The 27,467-nt window shown below is 41.7% G+C and overlaps 1 protein-coding gene across 2 annotated transcripts in view; it reads left to right on the forward strand.

Annotated features, from left to right (window-relative positions):
- The window catches only part of ADAMTS12 (ADAM metallopeptidase with thrombospondin type 1 motif 12), a 315,991-nt gene that overhangs the window by 263,326 nt on the left and 25,198 nt on the right, over nucleotides 1–27,467 (forward strand). The window contains exons 18-20 of one of the 2 annotated variants that reach the window (XM_058564273.1): nucleotides 2,770–2,980; nucleotides 13,765–14,889; nucleotides 23,542–23,694. In XM_058564273.1, the coding sequence (XP_058420256.1) occupies nucleotides 2,770–2,980; nucleotides 13,765–14,889; nucleotides 23,542–23,694 (1,489 nt within the window). The remainder of the gene's footprint in view (nucleotides 1–2,769; nucleotides 2,981–13,764; nucleotides 14,890–23,541; nucleotides 23,695–27,467) is intronic. The other variant, XM_058564274.1, reaches the window with a different exon arrangement.

The following is a 27,467-nucleotide window of genomic DNA, read 5'->3' on the forward strand; positions in this document are numbered from 1 at the left end:
TCAGAGGGTGTCCAAACTGCAACTGACTCTTCCAGAACAACTCCATGCTCTTCAAGGATCTCAACACACACACACACACGTATGCACACACACTCACTATATTGCACATATTCTATAATATGTGATATAATACACTTCTATATTATACATAACCCATACTAAAACAACAGAGTCCGTTCTTTGGTGAACAATTTAAAGATAGTCAAATCCATTTATTTGATACCAAGAACACCAGTGGTTTCTAACCCTGAATTCATATAAAAGTCATCACAGAACTCTTAAATAACCGACAACCTGGCCTTATTTCTAAGAGATTCTAGTCAACCGGTCTGCAGTGGGGCCTGCAAATTGATAACTTTTCAAAGCTCCCCAAGTGTTGATACAGTGAGAATCACTGATATAGCCCAGTCCTTAGTACTTTTATATTGTAACTGGGATGATGAGGTTGACTAATGTATAGGACTAAAGAGCAATACAAGATGATGTATGATAAATTATCCAGTTGTGTGTTAGGTATCATCGGCATACTGGTAAGAGAAAAATCAATGGCAAAAACAGAAAAAGTCAGATTAGGTTGTTAATTCTAAGATGATGAAACCAGAGAGGATGTCTTGTTGGGGTAAATAAATGATTGGGACGGGTCTTTTGTCTTGCCGAGTTCTTTGCATGTGATATTGCCCTTCTCACCACTCAGAGCATTTTAACCATATTCTATCAGAAAACTCCCAGAAGAGAGGGGATTATGGCAGACACCAGAAAGAATGAGATGGACAACGGAGAACAACTTGGCAACGGCTCCTGAGCCCTTGGCCTGGAAGACCTTTGCTGGGAAATAAAGAGGATGGTTTTCACTTAAAACTAGTGACAAATATACACAAAATGTCACCAGGAGACTGTGGAGGAAATTCCAGGAAGAGAAAACAAAAAGGTCCATTATCACTTTGTGGTGACACAGCTGAAAGCCCTATAGCAAGTAATTAGATAAATTAGACTTTGTCAGCTCAGATTAAGGCCCTTCCAGAATGACATTTTATTTATTCAACAGTGTGTCTGACTTCCCTTGGAAATGTCAGAGGTAGGACAAAGTAATTAGATTAATACGGTGAGCATTCATTTCATTTCGTATCATATGGTTCCACTATTAGCACTTTATCCACACAAGACAGCCAGATGTTAAACACTAAAGAATAAATAAGTAACCTTAGTTACTTATTACTGAAGAATATAATAGAATTTAGGAATGGCTTACTTTTAATACTTTTAATTTGAGATTAAAAGTGTGAGAATCAAAAAAAGTTCTACCCAAATCTATCCAATATTTAGTAAGCATAAGTAAGAGTACAAAGTTTTGTCTTGTTCAAAATTCAATATTCTCTCAATGTTAGGAGGCTTCCTTAAAGTCAGAAATGAAGGACTTCACATGCTGTGCTATTTTCCCATGCAAAATAGAAATACCCATTTTATTAGTGCATGGAGGGATGAAGAAACAGGCTGTGCAACCACGCTGTGGTGGACCTGAACCACAGGAGGTCAAGGCACTTGTTCTGTGCTGTGTGCTGGGGAAGATTTGCACAATGATGGAGAAGGAAGAAAGAGGGCTCCCAAGAGGGCTCCCTGCCACTTTCAAAAGCTACTTCTGTGTAACCACTGGCCCATAGCCTAGAATCTTGAGTCAGTCATCCATGATAATGTGGTAGAGAAGGAGCACACACGCTCGTTTTTTCCACTATGAATTTAGCCAGCGGTTTCAACTGTTCAACTTATCAAGAACAGCTGACAAAAGAGAAATTATTTTATTTAAGTTTATTCTTTCTTTACTCCTTTCTTATCAAAGGGACCAGTGAAAATATTAATAGGTAGCCTGAGGGAGATAGGGGGAAAAAAATGAAGGCAAGGCCCCTGATTGACTATCTACTAAATAATTAAAAATTAGTAAGCGCTATTTAGTCAGTAAGAAGTACCTGCTTCCCAGTGGGATGGAAAAACATTTGATTAAGAGCCGGGGACCTAGATTCTAATTGGGTTCTTTTACTCAATAGCAACAGTCAAAATAATGATAAATAATAACAAATGATTGAGTTCTTATTATGCATCAGGCTCTGTATTATGCACTGTACATAAATGGGTATTTTGTTTAATCCACAACACTTGTATAAAATGGATGTTGTTGGGGCAGGCCCAGTGGCACAAGCAGTTAAGTGCACACACTCCACTGCAGTGGCCCAGGGTTTGCAGGTTCAGATCCCAGGCACGCATTGATGCACCGCTTGTCAAGCCATGCTGTGGCAGCATCCCACATATAAAAAAAAAAATGTAGAGGAAGATGGGCATGGATGTTAGCTCAGGGCCAATCTTCCTCAGCAAAAAAAAAAAAAAGGAGGATTGGCGTTGGATGTTAGCTCAGGGCTGATCTTCCTCACACACAAAAAAAATTGATATTGTTATATTCGTTTAACAGATGAGGAAAGTAAGCATAAACTTGCATGAAGTTGCACAACAGAAACCTAGATCTCTGGTTTCTTGACTGAAAAGAGAGGGCATTTTTTTTTTCATTCAAAAACATTCACTTAGCATCTACTTATGCCAGGTGCTCTACTGGGCTCTGAAACTATGACTGAACTGGTGGAGCGCCCCCTGGAGGGCTGGGTCGTCTCCAAGGACCTCCCAGCTGGGTGATCTGCGCTTCTGTGTTTCTTTCCAGTAGTTGCATTGAATGTATATATATATACTTTTGGTGATCTTTTCTCATATGTCCATGTGTGTCTGCAGGTGGTGGGCAGGGGAATGGGAAGCATGTTCGGCAACATGTGGGCCCCATGGAGAGAAGAAGCGAACAGTGCTGTGCATCCAGACCGTGGGCTCTGATGAGCAGGCTCTCCCAGCTAAAGACTGCCAGCACCTGCTGAAGCCCAAGACCCTCATCTCCTGCAACAGAGACGTCTTGTGTCCGTCGGACTGGACAGTGGGGAGCTGGAGTGAGGTGAGCTCAGGGATTAAAAGGGAAACTGGCATTATTCCTGCTTCATCAGCCCCCCACCCATTCCTCCTCCTCAACCAATCCAAAGTGACCCTAGGTAAAATTGCACAATGGCCAGCGTCTACCACCTCTGGCCTGGTTCCTGTATTCCCCACCACCCAGTATCCTATCTTGCTTGTCTTCATCTTATAGGATCTTCTTCTCACAATGGCCGTATACCTGCCATGCATGAGCTGGATCCTGCTCACACAGGCTCACAAAAGCTAATTGATAAATCATCAGGATTTTTGCTGGCCCATCATTAAACCATTAGCTGTGAATCAGGGCTCCCCTTCCACCCCAAGAGCTGGTTTGTTAAATATTTACCAATGGTTCTGTTTCCTTGGAACTACTGTAGTTAACTAAAACCAAAGTTCTGTTGCTCTGATGGTGGGATGACAGGCAGGACACTTGACACTTGCAGAAGCCTCTCAAATCATCCATCTATTCAGCTTGTGTCAAGGCCAGGCCTCACCAAGGTTTAGGACGTCTACTCTCATTAGCCACATAAATTCAAATAAGTGTTGCATTTTTCCAAAATTACTCTGATCTAGTTCTCTGAGTATAATTAGAAATCAGTGGGCTAGAAGGTCATGAAAAACTCCCAGGCTTCGATTTTCTTTGGGTTACCATGGAATCAGGTACTAGCAAGTCTTGTGCTCCCAGAATCTGTGGTGGAAATAGAGTCCTTTTTTCTCCTAGAGTCCTGGAGTCCCTGGGGACCTCGCTGTGTTTCTCTGTCGCATTTCAGTCAATGCCCTAAGGAATGACTAGAAAATAAATGATTTTTTTAAGCCAACAGGCCAGAATTTATAGATGGATGCTGACTTCTTATGAGCTTCCTTGGGAAGCCACATGTTTTCCATAATAAAGCGGCCATTGGCCAGAATATCTTAGGAACTCATTTTGGGACTCACCTTCAGAGAAATGGAAAACATTTGATTCAGGAGAATGCCACAGAAAGTCAATTAGAATTAAGTCTGATGGATAAGGAAGTAATATGATCAATTTGGATAAAACCTTTGTGTTTAAAAAGTGATGTTTGATTATAAATAAATGAGATTGCTTTTCATAGCTTATAAAGGTACTCAAAGTATTATCTAAAGTACTCGAAAATTTGTATAAGCAAAGGTACCATCTCTGAAGATAAGTATTTGAAAGCAGAAAACACTCATTTGAATACAGTCACTTCTATTTCCAAAACTCTATTTCATTAGCTTGTAGTCACATTTTAGGTTTATTTACCTTCTAATTCTGCACAGAATGCTCTCTTGTGCATCTAGGTGAAAATTGTTTTAAAAATGGCAAGTATGGTCCCTATGTTTTAGGAACTTCCTATCAAATGGGAGAGATAAGACCAAGGTGTATATGCAAAGAAAGCATACCTACAAACTAATACAGATGTTCTACTGATATGTGCAATGATGCATGTGCACATATCAGCAATAGGCCAGAATATTCCCCTGCTGTTCCTGGGAGGGTACAATGAAAGTCTGTGGCTGGCCTGACCATTAGTCCACTGCCAACCTAGATAGCTGTAAATTACAGTGTTGTCAAAATAAGGCTGAATGGGGTATTGTGACTGGTCCATTAAATCTGTTTACCAAAAATGTTTTGGCTGCATCCAAACAGTTAATAATTCTTGTCATGTAGAATTTACTAGTTGCCAGAATTTCCTGCTTTTTTTAAAAGACTACAATTACGTATTTGGCTGAGGAGTTCTTCTTATTGTGAGCATGTTTATGGGGAGCAAAATGATGTGCCTTAACTGGAGAACGAAGGACCAAAAAATTGGCACGGTGTGACAAGTACTTGTGTCTGTTGTTCCAAATATAGGCCATTGCATAGTGTACTGACAGCAGACGTGGAATCCAGTTTCTAGCTTCCACTTGACAGAGCTGAGCAGAAAGGCTGAGCCACTGCCTTTATTCAGGAGATGTTGTCAGGAAAGATGCTTTTAGTTAAATCAGCATCAAAGTATTCATTGAATGGTTTTCCTTGCTTGCCTCTGCTGTCTTGCTAATGTCTATACACATTAGCCCTCTAATGAGCTTTGCTGGAATATGATGAAATGTCTTTGACAGTCTAACTATGCCCAGATACTTTTTAAAGAGAGATGATATAGTGATTCTTGCTATACATAGTATTTATGGTCTGGATTTTGTCTTGAGATCAACATGAATTGATACAGGGTAGTGCTGCCAGCAATACCTTATTATTTATTCTGCACTGGGTCATTTGGGTCACTCTGAAGCTATGATGAGTCTGAAGCTATAATATAACTGGGCCAAAAGATCCAAGAACTGCGAGGCTCCTAGTGTGGTCCTCCCTGGGCTGACCAAGTTGGAAAGAAGGAGAAAAGAGGGTGGGCTCAGCTGTGCCGTGCTGGCACACTCATCCCTGACCCAGCAGGAAGGAGGGGGTCTCTCCCTTGCTAGAGAGAGTCAGAGACTGCCCCTAAGGAGAGCTATCCTCCCGCTATGACCAGCCCCTTCCCCTCTAAGCTCACGCTCTGGACACTTGATTCCCACCCCTGACCTCAAGTTACACCGAAAAGCTTATCCCGGTTTTGCCCAACCTACTTCTGGGCTTGAAGGGTAAAGAAGGGGGACTCTGTTGTAAACAAAGACAAGGTATCAAAGTTTCTATGGCTTCTACTAGGAATACCACCTCAGTGACATGCCTTGTGAGAGGCAGCCAGTCTAGTGGTGAAGAGCATGGCCTCTGGGGCATGGCCTCTGGGTTCAAATCTTGGCTGCCACTTATTAGATGTGTGAATTTAATCTCTCTGGGGTTACTTTAGTTTTCTATGACTTGTTTTCTCCATCCCTAAAATGGGGATAACAACAGTATTTAGACTCAAGGTAAGTTATGAGGATTAAATGAGTTAATATTTCTAAAATTCTTACTAGTACAGTGCCTGGCACATAGCAAGCTCTAGACATAGAATCATTTGTTAGTGAACAGATGGGAAAAAAAATAATGTCATCAATCATTTTTTGAGTGATTTCCACACCATTGTCTTATTTAACACTTAAATAACTCCATGAGGTTGATACTAGTTCATTAATTCCTCTATTTCTCCTGACAGTTAGACTAATAGATTTAGTGGAGTAGTAATTTTTCTAGGTTTTCCAGCCTTGGCAAGCCCTAATTGTATGGCCTTGAGCTGATGTTAAACCTCTCTCAGCCTTTTCTCATTTAGAAAGACAAGGTATTACAAGGCTTGAAGATAATCCGTGTAAGCTCTTCGCGAGGTGTCTGGCGAATAGTTAAGTGTTCACTAAATGGTAACTTTATCATCAAGCAAGAAGACAATGGTCTATTTTCCATGCTATACTGATTTTGCAAACCTTATCCAGTCAATGGCACCCACATGTCCTGAGGGAATTGATCTGCGGCTTCCTACATTTTCATCTAACTCCCTCCTTGAGCTCAGGGCCATTTTATGCACGGAGCACTGTGAGCACGGGGCTTAGGGCCTGCACATTTTTCAAGGGCCTACAAAAATGTGTGAGACCTGAAAAAAAAGCTAATATTTTGCTTCCATAAAAACAAAGGACACTGCAAAATCAGAATCAATATTTAATTACATATTAATAGCAAATACTTATTGCTAAATACTTACGGGTATTAACACAATACCTCACCATGGCCTCATTAGTGCCATTTTACAGGTGAAGAAACTGAGGCATAGAGATGTTTAGAAACTTGTCCAAGATCACACAGCCTCCCAGTGGTGGAGCCAGGATTTGAAAGCAGGCAGCAGAGCATTTACTCTGAACACTGCCACACTGCATCTCAAACATCTGCAAAATGTAACCATATGACAGCTCTTAGTATTTGTAAAAAATGTATCATGTTTGAAAACGATTTATAGATCCACTTTTCTCACTTGGCTGGAATTCCAGGCTATGCATAATGATTGCTGAGAAATCAGAGCCACTCATAAATTAAATGAGTTCCCCTCACCAAATACTTTCAAAAGCAAAAGAATAAAAAGCCTTTCAAATGGTTTTTACAGAAAAAGATTATATTTCATTTGAGACTAGAGATAGTTTTTAATATATTTGGTGGGACGTGGGGTGGAGCCTCCAAAAGCAGACGTGCCTGGGATCTGTGAAGATCTTTAATCTGCCCTGTCTGTGCCTGAGAAAAGCACACAAACAAATGGACAAAACCATCAATTAGCCAAGTTACTGAGAATCTGTTGAGTGCAGAGCTGTTCGCTCGGGCATTGGAGTACACAGTGACCAATTAGACCAGATGCCGCTTTTCATAAAGGAGCTTTCCTGGCTCTTCAGACAGAAGGCGCTGCAACAAGCGCCCATGGCATATCTGTTGCCAAATGAGAATGAGAAGCAAAGGAAAACTCTCCTATGAAGTCCCGCAGGAGACCCTGCAAACTGAAGGAAGGCAGAGCGTGGAAGGCCGGGAGACGTTTCTGAGTTGCTTACCCTTGGTATTCTTCAGTTTTAGTTAAGATCCAAAGTGCTCCTGTGGGGCTGACACCTGATGTTTCTGCCTCTGCTCTCTTGGCGCAGGGCGTCTGTAAGTGCCAACATCTCGGTTCTTCTCAGGCGTCAGCAGGCTGTGCTCTGCCTGGTTTCCTGGAGAACACATATATGGGTGCCCTTGTTTGAAATAGCTACCCACAGAAAACCAGTTAGGGGTCATGTTGATTCTCTTCATCATGTCTGATTTTTTTTTAATTACCTAGGGTACTATATTAGTTTTCTAGGGCTTCTGTAACAAAGTACCACAAACTGGGTGGCTTAAACAACAGAAATGTGTTGTCTCACAGCTCTGGAGGCTAGAAGTCCAAGATCAAGGTGTCGGCGGGGTTTGTTCCTTCCAAGGGCTCTGAGGGAGAATCTGATTCATGACTTTCTTCTAGTTTCTGGTGGTCTGCTGGCACTCTTTGGTATTCCTTGGGTTGTAGACATATCACCTGATCTCTGCTTTCATTCATGCAGCATTGTCCTTACGCGTGTTTCTCTGTATCCAAATTTTCCTTTTTATAAGGACAATGGTCATATTGGATGAGCACCCATCCTAGTGACCTCATTTTAACCTGACTGCCTCCAAGCAGAGGGGGTGGGCAGGGGTTAGGACTCCAATGTATCATTTTGGAGGGACATAATTCGACCCATAACAGATACCTAAGTGTTTTAGCTTACTTTCAAAGGTGGTTTTAGTATGAGATCCAATCATTCATTTATACATTCTTGAGACTATGCACTAAATGTTTTTATGCCCAAAGCATTAGCTATTTCTCTACTCAGCTCTTTAGCCCAAATCTCTGATAAACCCCAACTGTGTTTTTTAATAAACTCTCCCTCAGCACTACAGCTCTGAGCCAACTGTGAGCCCCCCTCCCCCACGGTGTGCCTCGGGTGGGTAGAGTCCACTAATTTAGCAGCAGAACTCTTTCTCAGCGGGCTCCCCCCAGAGGCCTTAATCTTGGAATGATGGCGAGTCAGGGCAAGATAACCCCCAGGGAGGACATTAACAGATTGACAAGTGGCTTGCCTGGTACAGAGTTCAAAATTATAAGGTAAAGGAATAAAATAATCCTAGCAGAAATTGGTTTTGAGAATTCTGAAACTACCAATTGAGGTGAGTTCTAAGTGTGGCTTGTGTCCTGCATTTATCTCATCTGAAGGGCTTGACAGCTCCTCAGGAGATAAACAGAGTTGGAAGATGTCCTGGAAGAAACGTGGGGCTGAATACAAAACCGTGCTGCTTTAGAACATTATATAAATGTCAGGGGCCGGTCCCATGGCTTAGCGGTTAAGTGCGCGTGCTCCGCTACTGGCGGCCCAGGTTGGGATCCCCGGCGCGCACCAACGCACCGCTTCTCCGCCCATGCTGAGGCTGCGTCCCACATACAGCAACTAGAAGGATGTGCAACTATGACGTACAACTATCTACTGGGGCTTTGGGGAAAAAAAAGGAGGAGGATTGGCAATAGATGTTAGCTCAGAGCCCATCTTCCTCAGCAAAAAGAGGAGGATTAGCACGGATGTTAGCTCAGGGCTGATCTTCCTCACACACAAAAAAACTGTCAGATGTTCATCATTATATTTCATTTTCTGTGTAGACTACGTCATGTCCACCACCCAAAGACTAATTACCATCCGTCACTGCACACATGTGCCCTATCCCCCCTTTTGCCCGCCCTCTTCCCCCCTTACCCTCTGGTAACCACCAATCTATTCTCTGTGTCTATGTTTGTTGTTATTGTTGTTGTTTTTATCTTCTTCTTATAAGTGAAATCATACAATATTTGATTTCTCCATCTGACTTATTTCCTTAGCATAATGCCCTCAAGGTCCATCCATGTTAAAAACCAATGTTCCTCAATAAAAAAATAATGATAATAATAAATGACTACATTGGTGGAAAAATTTAAAAATTAAAGTAATTAATTAAAAAAAAAAAACACAGCACTGCTTGTTCTAGTGGAACTATGAGAAAAGGCAATTTAGTTTTTAGGCCCAATATACGTGGTAGATAGTTAACACTGTCCCATGGGCCCAATACTCCCCAGGGCTAAGGAATGGCATCTGTCTGTTATTTGGAAGATTCTGTGTGTACTGGGTAAGGAAAGCAGATGAAGATGAAAGGTAGGTGTGCTGGAGATACCTAGACCCAGGGATCCATTAATGAGTTTTGAGTTGCCATTTGGGAACAGGACCAATAATTGCAGATTGTCTGCTTTTTCAAGAGAAGCTAAACATCTGGCATTTTAATATGAAATCTGCTAATTTTTAAGTGTTGGCCACTAATTCAGTTTTTGTGTTTTGTTTGTTTGCCTATTTATTTTAATATTGAGCAGGCCAAAGAATACATGTCAGTGGACCAAATTTAGCCCTGAGGCTGCCACTTTGGAATTTCTGTTCTAGAATAATCTCTGGTTTTTAAAAGATCAAAATCTAATGTATTATAACTAAACAACCAGCTAGATAGCTATTATTTACTCCTGCTTTATGCTTTTAGATTGAGAAAATGCACACAGTAAATAACATTATTTAATACTTGTAATTTGTAAATTAAAAAAATTCATATATCCATCTGTTAATCCTAGGAAATCTGAATCTAAAAAAATCCATCAATAAACCAGGGGGATGTATGGGTGTCCACATTGTCTTCTACACGTGTGCCTACAACTGCTTCACCCAGACAGCTGCTCACCTCACAGCTTCCCATAAGGCAGGTCTGTGTGTTACTCTGTGCTCCACAAAAATAGTAGAAATCAGAGACCCCAGTCCTGTGTTGTTATCATTACTATTATTATTATCAGCATCATTATTATAACAGTCATAATAATAGCTTCCAATTACCATTGTCTTCTATATTTTCTGTACTGTGTTAAGACTATTGTCTCATGTTATCCTCACAGCAGTGTTGAAAGATGGGTATTAATTTCTCTCAATTTGCAGATGAGGGAGCTGAGACTTAGTTACTACGTCATGCATAGAGTTAATAATGGCGGATCAGGGAGTTTAAGCTCTTTCTTACAGGTTTTATAGCTCTTTCACTTCGCATTTCAATGTGGGGATGGAGGGCACGTACCTATATACTTTTGGATTTTTAAAAATGCTTGTAGGGGGCCGGCCCCATGGCGTAGTGGTTAAGTTTGGTACGTTCTGCTTTGGCAGCCCGGGTTTGCAGGTTTGGATCCCTAGCGTGGACCTATACTACTCATCAGCCACGCTGTGGTGGCAACCCACATATAAAGTAGAGAAAGACTGCAACAGATGTTAGCTCAGGGTGAATCTTCCTCAGTGAAAAAAAAAATGCTTATAAAATTGTATGGTAAAGTCTAACTTCCCTATGGGCATTAGAAACATTTCAAGTCAACAAACAAAAAAGGAATGGAAGAGTAAGAACAGAAGAATAAAAGAATTTCCTGCTATGTAACTGCCTCCTCTGACATTTCTTAGGAAGAAAAACCCAAAGGGAGGTGACCTGCTGCTTGAAAGTAGTTGGCATTAGCCGGGGCCTGTTTATGCATCAGCACTTGAAATGCAGCCTGCCTGAGGCAACCAGGTGGAAATGTGTTCAGACATATACAAAGGATTATTTGGTTGGACTGATACATTTTTACAAAGCAGAGATTTGAAAACCTAAGGAGTTCAGGGGCCAGCCTGGTGGTGCAAGTGGTTAAGTGCACACGCTCTGCTGCGGCGTCCCAGGGTTTGCCGGTTCAGATCCCGGGCATGCACTGACGCACCACTTGTCAAGCCATGCTATGGTGGCGTCCCATATAAAGTGGAGAAAGATGGGCATGGATGTTAGCCCAGGGCCAGTCTTCCTCAGCAAAAAGAGGAGGATTGGCAGATGTTAGCTCAGGGCCCATCTTCCTCACCAAAAAAAAAAAAAGAAAACCTAAGGAGTTCGGATTAGAATGTAACAAGTGGAGAGTGACTCAGGATGACTCAACTGAAGGGATCATAAAGTATCTTCATACACAAGAAGGGCAGAAATATTGTGGTAAACCAGGAAAATAAATACCTCCAACCTGCCCTTTCCAGGCCCCAAAGTGAAGTGAGTCATGGAAGGTGCCAGAAGAGACCATTTTCTCACTGGTGGGCTCTGAGACCTTTAGTTGGTAGTCTCCATTTTAATGGGAAATGAGTGTGCATTTCTTGGTCCATGAGGCACTGTTCTCACCAAAGATTAGTATTATTATATCAAAACAAACTTGGAATTTCAATATTAGAGCAGGGCATTTAAGTGTTTTATTGACATCTTAAATTCACAGCTTTATTGGTTGACCCCAAATCTGCAGTTGAACACTCCCTCAGCTGTACATTCTCCTCTGCTCCCAAGCATCGCCTGCTTTTCAAAGGCGCTGATTTCACAGAGCTATCATATATCAGTGAGTGATGAGGCTTGATTGGAATAAAATAAAGCGGGAGTTTTCTACATCGATATTATTTTCCTACACAGAGGAAATTGGAAATGGGAAATTGGAGAAAGCAAGAAATTTAAGCTAAAAAATGCATACGCTCACAGTGACAAGCATTTTCCCATTCCTGATTTTTTTCCAGGTAAAACAGTCACTTAATAAGTATCTATTAAGTGATCACTGTGTCCCAAGAACTATCTTGGAATTCAATGACGAATAAGAAACAGTTCCTACCTTTGAGTAACTTTTTAGACATCAAGAGTTTGGTCAATTCGTCAATTAGCGAATTCAGTGGAGGGCTGCTTGCCCAGTGTGTTGCACTAGATTTTGTTGGCGGGGTGGGGTGGAATAAACCTAATTCTTGCTCTGCCACTGACTTGCAGCCTTTCAAGCAAGTCCCTGAGTCTCAGTTTCCTTTCTTGTAGAAGATGGAATAATAATCCCTGCCTTGTAAATCTCACAGGGCCGTCCTGAGTATCACATAGAATAATGACTGTAGACCCTGTGGAATCCACCGAGCATTATGCCGTCCCCGTCCTCAAAATACCTGCTTTGAGGTCAGGGATACAAGACAGACAAATGTGAACAAGCCAATGAAAACCGCTGGACAGTCCATGTTCAAGTGCCAACTATTTGGTGGATGACTTAGAATGTCATTGGAAAGGAAAGCTAAAAATGAAGCCCTTTGGTAAAAGTATGGATTTTTCAAAACATCTAGGAATTTGTTGTGTAGCAACTACGTGTGGCTTGCAGCTACTGAGACGGATGAAATAAATATTCTTTACCTTGAATCCTGAGGAAGGACTGTCCTGTTAGGATTCCCCCAAAGGCGATCTAGCTGTCTGTGCTTTGGCGTGCCCTACAAAATATAGAGGGAACATTGGGGAAGGGGACCAGCCACAGCCCCCATGTGTGTATCAGTGCCATGCTACAAGACTCACATAACTCTCTGGAAAGGGCATGTCCCCACCTTTGATTGACTACCCACCTTCAAATTTCAGAAAAGTTCCTGGATCTATGTACACGTGTGAGTATAATGATTGTCCAGCTTTTAATCTGATTCTACCTGGCACAGACAAACGAAAATGGAGCTTGTGGTACCTGGGGGAGAATGTGAGTTATATGGGTATTTCTAAATATAAAGAGAAAGTTTCATTATAACTAGCTTAATAGATTCCAGAGAATATATAAACATTTTACATTAATTTAATAGCATGACAACCCTAGGAAAGATAATATTATTGTCTCTTAAAAAGATTAGATGACAGGGCCAGCCCAGTGGCATAGCGGTTAAGTGTGCATGCTCTGCTGCAGCCGCCCGGGGTTCAAGGGTTCAGATCCCAGGCGCGCACCGACACACAGCTTGTCAAGCCATGCTGTGGCGGTGTCCCACATAAAGTAGAGGAAGATGGGCACAGATGTTAGCCCAGGGCCAATCTTCCTCGGCAAAAAGAGGAGGATTGGCATCGGAAGTTAGCTCAGGGCTGATCTTCCTCGCCAAAAAAGATTAGATGACTTGTTTAAATCATTGCCCTCTTTGTGGATCCACCATCCAACGTTCAAAGCTCAGGGACACTTCAGTTTTACTATGTCATGGATTGTATTTTCATTTTGTAGAGAATAAATTGTTGGTCCTGAGCTTCACCTGGTCTCTAGGAAACACATATTTCCATAGGAAACTAAAGGAGCACAGAAACCAAATGTGAAATAGAAGAAAACAATTTTACTGCACAGTTCAGTTTCCATTGGGCCTGTCCTGATTTGTCGTAAACCTAAGCATGAGAACCAATATATCTTTCCCATGAGACTAAAAGCTGTCTCTCTTTTCCAGTGTTCTGTTTCCTGTGGTGGTGGAGTACGGATTCGCAGTGTCACATGTGCCAAGAACCATGATGAGCCTTGTGACAAGACGAGGAAACCCAACAGCCACGCTCTATGTGGCCTCCAGCAATGCCCATCTAGCCGGAGGGTTCTAAAACCCAACAAAGACACAATTACCAATGGGAAGAAGGTACCATCATCCGAGCAAGACCCCCTAAAGCCCGTCCCTCCAACTACATCCAGTCCCAGGATGCTGACCACACCCACAGTGCCTGAGTCTATGAGCACAAGTGCTCCGGCAAGCAACAGCCCTGATCTTATCACAGCCTCCAAAGAAGGAGACCTGGAGGGGAAATGGTGGCAGAATAGTTCAACCCAAACTGAACTGGACTCCCCTTATGTCATTTCCACTGGAACTACATCCCATCCCATTATCACCTCCTCATCTTTGAGTATCCAACCAAATAAAGAGACTGATTCCACTTCAGACCCTGGTCCCACCTCAGAGGGAGACCTTTTAGCCACAACAATGAGTGGTTCTGATTTGTCATCTTCCAGCAACCCTGTGACTTGGCAGGTGACTCCATTTTACGATACCGTGACCAAAGAGCCAGAAATGGAGATTCACAGCGGCTCAGGGGAAGACGGTCAACCACCTGAGACCAAAAATGAAAACAACTCTGTAATATGGACCAAGATCAGAGTACCTGGAAATGATGCTTCAGTGGAAAGAAGTACACAAATTCCACTTGAACCCCCACCAACACCTTATCTCAGGGAGGCATCCTCGTGGTCACCCCTCAGCACAGTGACAGAAGAACTACTACCTAGCCAAAGGCCCACTACTCTCAAAAATGGCACACCCAGGGCTGAGGGGAGTGTCACTGAAAAGCCGGCTAACCCTCCCATCCCTCTGGGAGGAGACCACCAGCTAGCACCCTCAGAAATATTGGTAAACCATAACCCCCCAGAACTTCCAGGCAACATGAATCTAACCCAAAGTTCTGGACTAGACTTGACCGAGGAAGATGCAACAAGTCTGATTGCTGAGGGGTTTTTGTTGAATGCCTCCAATTACAAGCAACTCTCCACAGATCGCAGCCCTGCGTACTGGATAGTTGGAAACTGGAGTGAGGTAGGCATTCCATTCCTCACCCCATGCCTTACCCCCCATGAAAAATAGCAAGGGAGGTTGCATTTGTGTGTGAATCTCAAAATGGACTTGTATGATGTATAGTCTAATGAGGAAAAAACATGAAACAATCAGATCTATGCCCTCACTTCCCTCGCTTAACTCCAAAAATGAAAAAAAAAAAAAAAAAATCTCCGGGGATGGAGAACAAATGCAGTGAGATATAGTGAAAAGAACCCAGAGCTAAGTCAGGTGGTCTGGGTCAGGCAGCTGCGTGATAGTGGAGCATTCAGTCCATCTTTCTGAGCCTGCTTTTCATCTACGGAACAATAGAGCTAGTGGAGATCGTCTCTTATGTCCCTTCCAGCTCTAAATGCAGTCAATGATCGTATGATGGACAGCTGAAAGGGCCTGAGCTCATATTTTGTTCAGAAAACTAATGCTGAGAGTCTGGTTTAAACCTGTCAAGTAATCACAATTGGAATGGAAATCTAAGCCAAAGTTCTTTATAAGAATTCCATGGCTCACTGTATCAACAATTCCTATTCCTTTTCGTCTGTTTGAGTATTTGCTTGTATTTTAAAAAATCATTTTGTCTCATTAAAAGAACTAGAATACAGAGAAAGAAGAAAATAAACCTGATGACAAAATGTTGGCCCCTACTTTCAGGCTTCAGAAATTTGGCTAGATATTTGTTTTTCCATTTCTAGAACTAATTACATCCTTTGAAGTATCAGAATCATTTCTTATCCATTTTAATTTCCAATGCACAGTATATGAACTTGTTAAAATAAGTTGACAACTTAAAAGAGTACTTTGTAGCAAAATAATCACATTCAGATTTGAATAGCATTCAAAATAATTGTTCAAATCATTCAGCATTTTTACAACAATTCATGACTCATCTCCCTAGCTAAAGAGAAATGAAGTATTAGCAGCTAATATAAAAATAACAGTACATTTAATTTATAAAGCATGTTGATTTCCAAACCACTTTCATATGTAGTCTCTTATTTTCTTCTTTTGGCAGTCCTGGGGAGCAAGTAGGGGCTCATTTATACTAATTTACAAATAGAGAAAATAAAATTTTTAGCCGTTAAGTGACTTCTCAAAGGACACACTTGTCAGTTGGGTGATGACCCTTCCAACACTTTCGACTCGAACCTGTGGTCTCTCTAGTGAATTTCAGCACCAATTGACAGCTTAGCTCTATACAAATCTTTTGTATAAATTAATCAGCATCATTGGTCATGGAATTAACTATACTGGCAATAAGTAACTAAATTTAAACTTCCAAAATTTTAGGTTTGCATTTGAACTATGTTTTTACATTGATTTATATTTGATTCTAAAGTGAGTTATTATATCTCCTGTCAGTGGAACAGCATCTTATTATCTCCATTTGTAGTGGAGTTCAGGGGGAAGGTTCAGGGGAAAAGGATTTTCATGCTTATAGTAATTTAATTCGTTGAAAGAATGAGAGAAATGGGTCTCATGATCCCTGACATTTCAATCATATTTCTTTTCTAATCAGTTCTAAAGGGCTCTTCACCACGAGGAGGATGTTGACAGTGAACATTTATAAAGCGTGTACCATGCTTTATAGCATGATTTTATGTGAAGTAACATGCATTCTCTCATTTAATCCTCACTACAGCCCAAAGAGATTGGTAATATTTTCCCATTTTAGAGATGAGGAAACTGAAGCTAAGAGGGATTAAGTAGCTTGCCAGAATCCCATACGCTCATGAGCAATGGAGTGGGGATTTGAACCCAAGCAGGCAGACTTCGTAGCCTCTGATCCATTGCTTTGCAAATCAGAAAACATCACCACTCTCTCTACCTTCTGTTTTACTTCTTTCTTCTTTGGTCGTATGACATAAAAACAATGCCAGTTATGTAGTGACCCTGGGTTAGGTGGATGAGAAAATAACGTGGTTCACAAGAATGTACTTTAAAATAAAATTGAGGGTCCCCATGTTTATTTTTTATTTCACAGGGGCAAATGATACCTATAATGTCACCACAGTGGATTCAGCCTAGATGTTTTGAAATAAAATCGATCTGTTTAGGTTTTTTGGGTGACATCATTTCAAGTAGTACCCTCAAAATATATCTTTCTTTCCAAAAACATGGGGCTTCCTTAAAGGACAGATAAACAGGCTTGTTGTCTTCCATCTGTCAAAGCAGTGTGGGCAGTCGTGGCCTCCGCAGACTCAAAGATAAAGAGAACAAGTTATGGAAACTGAAGCTACTAATTAATTTGTAGTATTTTGCTAATTAGTCAATGGAGATGAAGTCTGAAAGCACCTACAGTTAGAGACACTATGGGTCTTGAGAAGAATACAAGCTAGGTCAACAGAATATGAAAGAGTAGATGATAAAAGGCATAGATATACGATTGATATCAGGACAATCAAAGCATGCATGACATATGTACAGTATGTATATAGAGTTAGAAATCACACACACACACACACACAAGAGAGAGGCCAGGCTGCTGTAACAAATAGAGGCAAACAAGTTATGATTCACCAAAACAGAAGCTGATTTCTCACTCACATAATGACATATGGTAATTCCGGGTCTACAACGGTGATGACAACGAATGGTGCTCTGATCCATGCTGTCATTTGGGAATCCAGGCTAACAATGGCTCTGCCATTCTCTTAGCATTAAATTTGCCCTGGGGTCACCATCCTAATCAGTCAGAAAGAGAACAGAGCACAGAGGCACTCCTGTCGGAGATTTTATGGGCCAGTCCTGGAAGGGGCACATATCACTTCTGCTCACATTCCATTGCCTTGAACTCAGTCATATGTCCAAACCAAACTGCTAGTAATCTAATCTAATCTAATAATGTAATCTAATTGTGTGCCCAGAAAGAAGAGGAAAAAGAATTATAGAGACCATTTAGCTATCTTTCCACTGAATGACATGGTCCACTGTGTGTAGGTAACTCATTCTGGAAGCAGTGAGGATGAGGGATTTGACCTGTTGGGAGGTTATTGTAATAGTCTAGAAGAGGCATGAGAACCATGACAAGAATGCTCAGGATGAAAAAGAAAAGATAAATTGAAGATTCATTTAGAACTTAAAATCAGTAGAGCTTTGTGAATAATTAGATGTGGGGTGTGAAGAGGAGAGAGGAGAATGTCATGACTATTTGATTGAAATCTTGGGTGTCTGTTGGGTGGTGCTCCTATAAACTGAGATATCACACAATGTATAGGAAAAATGAGTCTCAGTAGAGACAAAAAAGGAGGGATGATGAGTTTAGTTATAGATGGTGTTTAATTGGTAGCATCTCTGGGATATCCAAATGATAACCAGCATGTTTGGGTCTGAGGTTCCTGAGAGAGGTGAAAATTGGAGATAAGATTTGGTAGCCACGACCAATGAGTAGAAGTTAGAACCTTGAAAGTGAATGAGGTCACTCAAGTACAGCCTGTAGGCTGCAAAGAGGAGTGCACCAGAAAGGGGACTCTGGCAAACACCAACGTTTTAAGGAGCTGGCTAACAAAGAGATACCTTGTGGAAGACAGTAAGCAATAGTCTAATATTTAAGACTTAAACCAAGAGATATGGTGCCACAGATGTCTAGGAACATAAGGACTGACAATGGACCTAATGGATTTGACATTAGCAGGTCGCTGGTGACTTTAGGGAGAACAGATCCCATATTGAGATGAAGGGAGACACCAAAGGGCAGTCCAAAGAAGAGACCCTTTAGGACATTATCATAGTCCCCAGATAGAAGAGTCACCACATTAGGACTGTTAATAAGGATGGACAAGCCCTTCTCGGTCCACAAGTTAATACAAAAGTTTTATTAAAAAGTAGCTTTAGGATGACCCAGAAATCAGTTTCCTTTCCCATCCTCTTATTGTTTCATCCATCCCCGAATCCCAAAGCATTTGTGGAATTATTAAATTTAAATGTGTTCTCATGCTTTTGACCTGAGGATATTTAATACGTTAAGTGAGAAATATTAATTGATTTAATGAGAAATTACTATATCCAAATAAACTGAACCAAAATAAAAGTACATATCAACCTTGATGACTATTTGAGCCCAGAGGTTAATTGATACGTTTTGATTATAATAAATCAAGATACAAAGAATTAATTCTATCTCAAATGTCATCATTTGACTTTGACAGAAATAAACTGTCTTATTGAATACATCATAGCTCACCAAAAAATTGGCGACCGTAGTGGAGCCCTTGAGAGCTATTAAATCCAGGCAGTTTGGCTGGAAAAAAGGGAATTGGCCCAGATTGCAGAGTTTTTCAAAGCTACAAGGATATTACAAGAACAAGTTCAATGTTTGGCAGGAGTCATGACAGGGCTTGGTGCCCTCCCTTTATGCGTCTTTTGAGACAAAATGTTTAATACACAGAATTGTTGGAGAGGATCAGGACTCAGAATGAAAACTGTGGGTTTTGAGTTTCCCATTGTCCCCTGATTTTTTATTCTGCTCATTTTGGAAGCTATTTCTTTAGGATTGCCCCTCCCTCTAATGGCATCATTGGCATCAAAGTCACTACATCTTAAAAATCCCAGAATTACCATTGATGCCAATCTGCCCCTGTTCCACTAAAAAAAACTCTAAAGGTTTTTAAGTCAATGTCACCTTGTCATTTCTGTCATCTTCTATTTATTTCCTGTTAGTTTAGGGACCAGTGGTTTCCAATCTAATGGTAAGAGGCATTTGGAAAAGAGTGGGGATGCTTTTGTTTTTTACAATGAGGAGGGGAGGGGGCTGCTACCAGCATCCAATATCTGAGAGCCAAAGATGATAAAAGTCCAGTGACATTCAGGGAAATCCCTTATAAGTAGGAGTTGTCCAGTCCAAAATGCCAAGAGTGCCTGCCTTTGCCTCCTTGCTCGTCTGTGCGCTTCCAGTCTCTCGCCTCTCCAATTCTTTCCACACATCATCACAAGAGATTTTAAGACTGCCACATTAGTCTTCCAAAAGGAATTTTCTAATCATTCCAAACTCCTGTGCTCAAATCTTTAATGTCTCTTCATTACATATCAGATCAGATAAAATTCACTCTAACATTCCATGGCCTTCACGACCTTACATAATCCAGCTTTCAACCGTCCTTCCTCCTACTTTTCTTCATCCATTTTAAGCTTCAACAAATCTAAACTGCTCACTTTCCTCTACACCTTCTGCCCCTCCCAGTCCAATGCCTTCGTGTATGCTGTTTCCTCTGCCCGGGAATTTCCTTCCCCTCCTCCTCTGCCCTTTTAAATCCTACTTGTTTTTCAGTATCAAACTTTGAGCTTCTACTTCCATAAATCCTTTCCTCATCCTTAAGATTAGAAGTAGTTTCTAAAGTTCCTTAGCATTTGATCTGAAATCTCTCTCACATCCTCCCACTTTCTGTCCTGTGTTGAAGGGCTGTTCATGTTCCCCATTGTACCCAGCATGTCCTTCTAACTAACTGTGACTTCAAAAATTAAAGATTTGGTATAAAAACCAAGTTAACACTATAAATAGACATAAAGCTTGAAACCAGACTCTCTGGGTTTGAATTCTGGCTCAATCACTTACTGACTGCAAGTCCTCACTGCACCTTGGTTTCCTCATCTGTAAAATGAGGACAATGACAATGCCTGATTCCTAAGATTGTTATGAGATAGAAGGAATAACTGTGTGTAAGGTTCTCAGAAGAGGGTCAGGCACATAGGAAGCACTCAGTAGGTATTTGCTCTGATACCTATTTAGAAACCGGAAAACTTAGGTGTTACACATTGTGCATGGGCATGGCTCTTATTTTGACAGAAAATCACCTCTCATCAACTTGCCTCATCATCAGCCTGATCCCCTGGGCCAGTCAGTTACGTGTAGGCTATGCAGTCGTGTAAATGGAAGTTGACAGTACAATTTTCCACAGCCTTTCACAGCTGATTCTGATGCAGCCCTCCATGCCATTTCCAGTTCTGAACACCCTAAACCCTGCTCCTTGACCTGGTAAATCGGTTGCCATGGGGTCACCATCTGTAACAAGGAGGAAGGTTTCCAGGACATAGTGAAGTTGTCCTCAGCCTCCTCGGGGTTCTCCTTTCTTCTCTGATTCCCTACTCCCAATTTGAAGCAAATATGTGACAATCGATGGAATCCCATTTTACTTTTACTGCATTCCATAGACTGCCACCTGTCAGCTTTACCTTGGGACTGTTGTTTGCTGCCTAAATAGAAACTGTCAAAAAGGAATTAAACAAATGTCTACTCATGACGTCTGAATCTAGCAGGACTAGGTTCAGAGCCCCAGAGACAACATGCACTTATTTGCAATATAAACATGGTACAAAGAACTGTAGACATCACTTGAGATTTGCCAGGGTCATCACTAGCCTGGGAATTTGGTCTCACTAGCTCCTTTCCTGGGTGTGGACAAATGTCATGTTTTGCTCCATGTCATATATGAAATTAACCATGTACTGGCTGTGTGGCCTCGAGCATGGCTTCTAAACTCTCGGGTCCCAGATATCTGGAAAGTGGGACTCAGAATGCTGACCTTGCAGGTGTGTTGGGTTTAATAAGTAACATTTGTAGAGCATTGACCACGTGCGTGAATTATCTCTGTGGTCCTCACAACAACCCAGTGAAGACGGTCCTGGTGTTATCACCAGTTTTACAGGCCAGGGAAGTTAGGAAACTATGAAAGATCAGACAGTTAGCCAACTGCAGAACTATAATTGTACCCTGAGTCTCAGAAGGTTAGAGAAAATGTAGGAAAGGTATATTACGTAGTTGTATCAGTTGTCTACTGCCACAATAATGCTATATAACAGACAACCACAAAACCTCAGTAAACATTTATTTTTGTCCATGAGTTTATGGCTTTGCTGAGAGGTTCTGCTGACCTGAACTGAGTTTAGCTGATCTCAGCTTGGCTTGTCATGCATCTGCTGGAGGGTCGGCTAAAGGCTGGTTGGTCTGCGATGGCCTTGCCTGGGTCACCTGGCTCTGTTTCACATGATCGCTCATCTTCCAGTAGGCTAGCCCAGTTTTATTCTCAGCGAGTTTTATTCTCATGGGATCCAAGAGAGAGAATTGAAACAACCAAGACCTCTTGAGAACTGGCACAACATTATCCGCTGCATTTTATTGGCCAAAGAAAGTTGCAAGAACTGTCCTGATTCAAGGGCTGGGGAAATATATTCCACGACGTCATGAGAGGAGCTACAAGGCCCCATTACAAAGATCATGGGTGTGAACAATGGGGCCACTAGTGCCATCAACCCATGACAGTGGTTGATGCATTTCAGCTGTTATTATCTGTATTATATATATATACATAATGTAGTACAGAGGAGAAGATGCTAGGAACTTCTGAGAGATACAAATAAAATCCTAAAGAACTTTAAGGAGGAGGAGAGTTTACCTCTATAAATGATGGGAAAAAATGATGACCTAGACTATTTTATACTCTTCTTTTGTATGATTCTATAGTAAATTTATTTACCTAAGAACTCTATTATATTTGTGTTATAACACAAGAACTTACACAAAGTGAAACATGAAATTATATGGAGGGCGAAAATGCAGCAAGAGAAATGTAAGGCTAGTTTTTATTTGTAACTCATGAAAAGAAACTTGCAAAAATGTCATAGATGGAACTTCCATCCTTTTGTTACTAGCTAGAGCTGTGTTTTACATGAGAGGGTATGCAAGGAAAATCAACTGATAAAAGAATCAGGCACGTAGAATGGAAGAAATTATGAAGGGAAAGTCTGTGTAGTTTTCAAGGTGACTCCATGCTAAACCTGAGATATTTAAGAATTATAGATAAATATAATTATCTTGTGAGGAATGGGCAAGGGTGGCAAAGGTGATTGATTTATTCACCACCAGTGGGTCAAGTGGTGAAAAGCATCCTGTTGTAACATCCTTCTAACTCCAAGTGTGGTCTGAGACCAACAGCATCGGCATCGCCTGGGAGCTTGTTAGAAATTCAGAATCTCCACCACTACCCCAGACCTACTGAGTCAGAATCTGCATTTAGCAAGGTGTCCAGGTGATCCATATGGACACTCAAGTTAGAGAAGTCCTGCTATAACAAATATCATGCTGCATTTTGGAGGCAGAAAATTCTAGTCTTATTCTTTGGGCAAGCCAGCTCTCCAAACCTCAATTTCTTTATCTACACTGTAACAATACCAGTCGACACCATAGGTTTCTCACGGAGAGGAGTAAGTGAGATAATGTCATTGCGGTGTTATACAGATATGAGGTAAGAGACCAAGGCGTGGATCTAACATCCACTCTGAACAGCATGGTATGAGATGCAGTAGTTTGCCTGCAGTCCCCATAGGCATTCATGCCAGGGCAGTTTTTAAAGGGAGGCAAATTTCTATTTGCATTGGGTTTTCCTCTCACATATAAATCAGGGATTCTCAACCCTGCCTGTTTATTAGAATCACTTGGAGAATTTTTTTTAAATGCTGATACTGGGGCTCTACCCGCAGAGATTCAGATTAGTCTGGGGCGGGGGCCCCAGGGCTGGAATTTTTTAAAAGCTCTGTGGGCAATTTTAGTGAGCAGCTGAGAATGAGAACCCCTGACTCCAGGGGCTCGTGGGGTGTGTCTGAGAAAGTGGCCTCAGCCTCCGTCTTCTCTCCTCCCTCATCCTGCAGTGCTCCACCACCTGTGGGCTGGGGGCCTACTGGCGGCGTGTGGAGTGCAGCACCCAGCTGGACTCGGACTGTGCGGCCATTCAGAGGCCTGACCCTGCTAAGAGATGCCACCTCCGTCCGTGTGCCGGCTGGAGAGTAGGAAATTGGAGCAAGGTACGTTATCAGGCTCAGCAGTGTTCTGGGGGGCTGGGGGTCGGGGGCAGAATCTTATATAAGCATTTACTAAGCAGGTTTCTCTCCTGCCTTTCTACCTTCCTGCCTCCTTTCTGCCTCTTTTCTTTGATAAAATCATGGATGAGTAAATCCTAGGTGTTACCACCGGCCTACTTCAAGTTACACAATGGTCCTAGAGCAAAAGTGTTTTTATCTGCCTGTCCTTTCCCTTACCAGGTAAATTGGAAAAAAGAGTTAACTTTGTGTAATTAATTGCTTGTCCAGCATGCAACACTATTTCTAAATTACTTAAATTTAGCATTATAATTAATAATCCTACATTATCACATGTATAATTAAATCATGATTCAGCAGCTGTTCACAAAGCAAGTATACCATTTAAGCTGCCAGATTCAAAATGAAAAGAAAGCTGAGACATAAAAAAATTTGGTCTTTAAAAATATATTTCCAGTGCTGATCTTTTTAAAGTGCGATTTTACTGCCTTTGCTAATCTGGGGGTGGTTAATCTGACTCACTTTGCTGTGCTGTCTGCATAGTCGCTTGTGAAAGGCTGTCTCAGGTTTTCAGATTAGTTAGCCTTGGTGCTTTTGGGCACTAACCAGGGCCAATCTGCCCGTCACCCTGGGTGGGGCTGAGGCAGCCCCTGGAGGATACACCCAGCTGTGAGACACTGGTCAGCAGTGGGGTTGAGAGCCACTTTGCAGGAGGGGATGCAGTGGTATGGACTGTGCACACACCTTCTGTTGGTCGAGTACACTCAACCCTAGGATGCCCTGTAGGCCCCTGTCTTCTCTCTGGGGAGCCCATTTCCCATGACAGCCTTGACACAGAAGGGAAAAGAAAGAGCTACCCAGAAGTTTGGGGAGGCTGGTGTCCCCACTAGACATTAGCGGAGGGGTCGTGTCCCCAGATAAGCAGGACCATGAGGTGTCTCACTGGACATCTCTGGTTCTCCTGGCAGACAAGAGTGTGAAATGTCACTTTTCTGCTTTAGGCCCTTTTCCCAAAGTAAGGCTCTGACCTTTGGGAAGAGGGAGGAAGTAGGGCCACTCCCTGAGAAAATTACTATGCATTCCTTTGACATCTGCCAACCTCCCTTCTCTGTTCTCATACCATTTTTCTTTCGGGAATGAATGCTAGTTCTTTTTTCTGTCTCTTCCAATTCATAACAAACTCAGGATCCAACAAGGACTAAATGTTTGGCTACAAATTCTCTTCCATATCCAGAAAAATCTCAAGAAACATCTGCTATCCCTGACCTTGCCGAATGTTGACCAAGTCCTCAAGTTCCACTTTCCTATCCCTGGGACTAGTCCTTTCTTTGGCAATTACATGGCTCATAAAAAGGATAGAAGCGTGAAATCGCTCAGACTTTTGAAAAGGTCACTCCAGTGTAAAATTCTAGGAATTTTAGCTGGTATAAAACCCTGAATGAGAGTTCAGGATGCTATTCTCTGGGATCAGACCTCCTAAGGAAAGCCCTGCTCTGCCTGAGCATCTTCCCTGTCTGTCTCTGGGTCTCCTCTCTCTCATGGCCAGGAGGGTTACAGAAAACCCCAGTAGCGCTCCTGGTGGTTTCATAGAAGCTGTCTCTGACATACCATCAAGTTCTGCCAGAATGTGGTAACCACCACATCTACCATCTAATCCTCAAAGTTACTCCATTCCTATCAGTAAAGAAAATGTCTCTTCTCTCAGGATAATAGATAAACCTTACATCAAAGACACTATTTAACTACTGATAGTCAGTTGCCCTGACTTTTGTTTTTTCTGACTGTTATTATGGATATAGCATACATGACTTCCATTTTTCCTAGGGATGTTGATTTAGATTTTATCTTAAATTTTGATGATTAAGTGAGACTCCTTTCTGACTACCACATCATTAACCAGTTCTTATGGATGTCTGAAGTCCCAATCATGCACTAGGAGAGATTTGAGGGCCTTCCTAGTTTCACTATTCTATCAGAACTTTTAAGCTCACTCAGGGGCAAACTTCCAAAACCTAGAGAAGGAAAGTAGACCCCTAGTTTTGCCTGAGGGTTTAGATTCTGCCAAGTTGACAAGTTCGCCTTTTCACAGATACTTTCTCAGAGGGAAGAATTCTAGTTTTACCTCAAATCTTCTGCACTGTCTCACCGATCTCTACCTCAGATCCAGAGAAACTGTAATTCTTATAGGACTACAGGGTATGCTGCAGCATCACCTGAACCCACAGGCATCACACCCGAGGCCTCCTGGTTACTCACCAGTAATCCCACCACTGTCTGAATTGCAATTGTTCTGCTGCCTTATGTCTCTAACACCACTCGTCTCCTTGATGAAGCCAGGTACAACTGCTCTGGACATATTCTCATGTATGTGACAGTAGAATGAGACTCTACATTCAGATCTCTACCTTTACAATGTCTAGAAGTAATTTTCCAGATTGGTTTGCTTTCTTTTCATGTATTAATCTGTCTGAAACAAATTCAAGCTCGCAGTCCTCAAGTTCGTCCCTGAGGCATACTTGAACCCTAGAAGCAGCACCCGGCTTGGGATCAGACACATCTGGGTAGGCCACCACTCTGTCACTGACCAACACATGACGCTGGTCCGTTCATCTAACCTCTTAGGATCTTTAGCTTCCTTACCTCTGAGAACTGAAGTGGATAATGTTGCCTCTACTTACCTTATAGAGTTGTTATAAGGATCAAAAGAGAGAATGTGTGTGAAACAACTTTGTAAATGGTAAAAGACTGTTCAAACGAAGCCCTAGGCAAACTTTGAACTCTAGGTAAAGGTTAGGGCTGGCTCTTAGGCATTTACTAACCTCTCACTTCCTGGGCTTGGGGCAGGAAGCCGGTGGACACGTGACAGTGGAGTAAGTCCTGTCAACAGAGTGACTGGCTTGAGCAGGTCTCCACTCCTCAGTGCTAAGCAGACAAGTTGCTCAAAGTGTCCGTGAACTTTGGAGGACTCTGCCCAACCTTGGGCCCTGGAATTCACCAAATACTACCACTTGCCAGACATTGCACAAGAGCTTTAGATAAGTGATTTCATTGTCTTCCAATACAGGATCTTCTTTAGAATTCTCACTGAGGAAACGAAGGTTTGGAATGTTTAAATCACTAACTAACACGTGATCATGCAGCTAGCACTGAAGACTCTCAGTTCTAAGAAGCCGTCAACTCAGGGATGGGTCATCAATTTAATTACAGCTTTTTAGAAAGAAAGGAAACACTACACAATAAATATGCACATCAGTTGTAAGACACATGCCAGTTTCAGAACATTAAAATTTGTATGGGAAGAAAAGTGATGTTTGTGTTGACAGAAATGCGGTAAAGAACAAAGATGAGCTTGAAAACCCCTTAATTGGGTTTGACACCAAAGCTATGCGTCATCCACAGCTCTGCAGTTCCTGATTGAATATTTTGCCTGTACCTTCTGAAGTTTTGTAAACTGGTGATTTGACAACTCCTTTATTCCCTTTCTTAGAATGAGCACCACCTTTTTCATAGTTAAGTCTAACAGATCTTGATTATTACTGAAGTGAATCAGAAATATTTTTACATTTTTTTCTGGGAACGATCTGTCTTCCCATCTAGGCAATGTTGCAATTTTATTTTAACAGTAGTTGACTTTATTACCTGTAGCTGTGCTAGAAAATAAGAGAAAGTAGAAGCCTTTACTTATGGCCTTGGGTTTCGTATATTTGCTAATATATTTGCATATAGTGCTAGTCTTTCTGTCTTATTCTACTTCTTGT

The sequence above is a fragment of the Diceros bicornis genome, chromosome 20 (assembly GCF_020826845.1).
Source record: "Diceros bicornis minor isolate mBicDic1 chromosome 20, mDicBic1.mat.cur, whole genome shotgun sequence".
Lineage (NCBI taxonomy): Eukaryota > Metazoa > Chordata > Mammalia > Perissodactyla > Rhinocerotidae > Diceros > Diceros bicornis.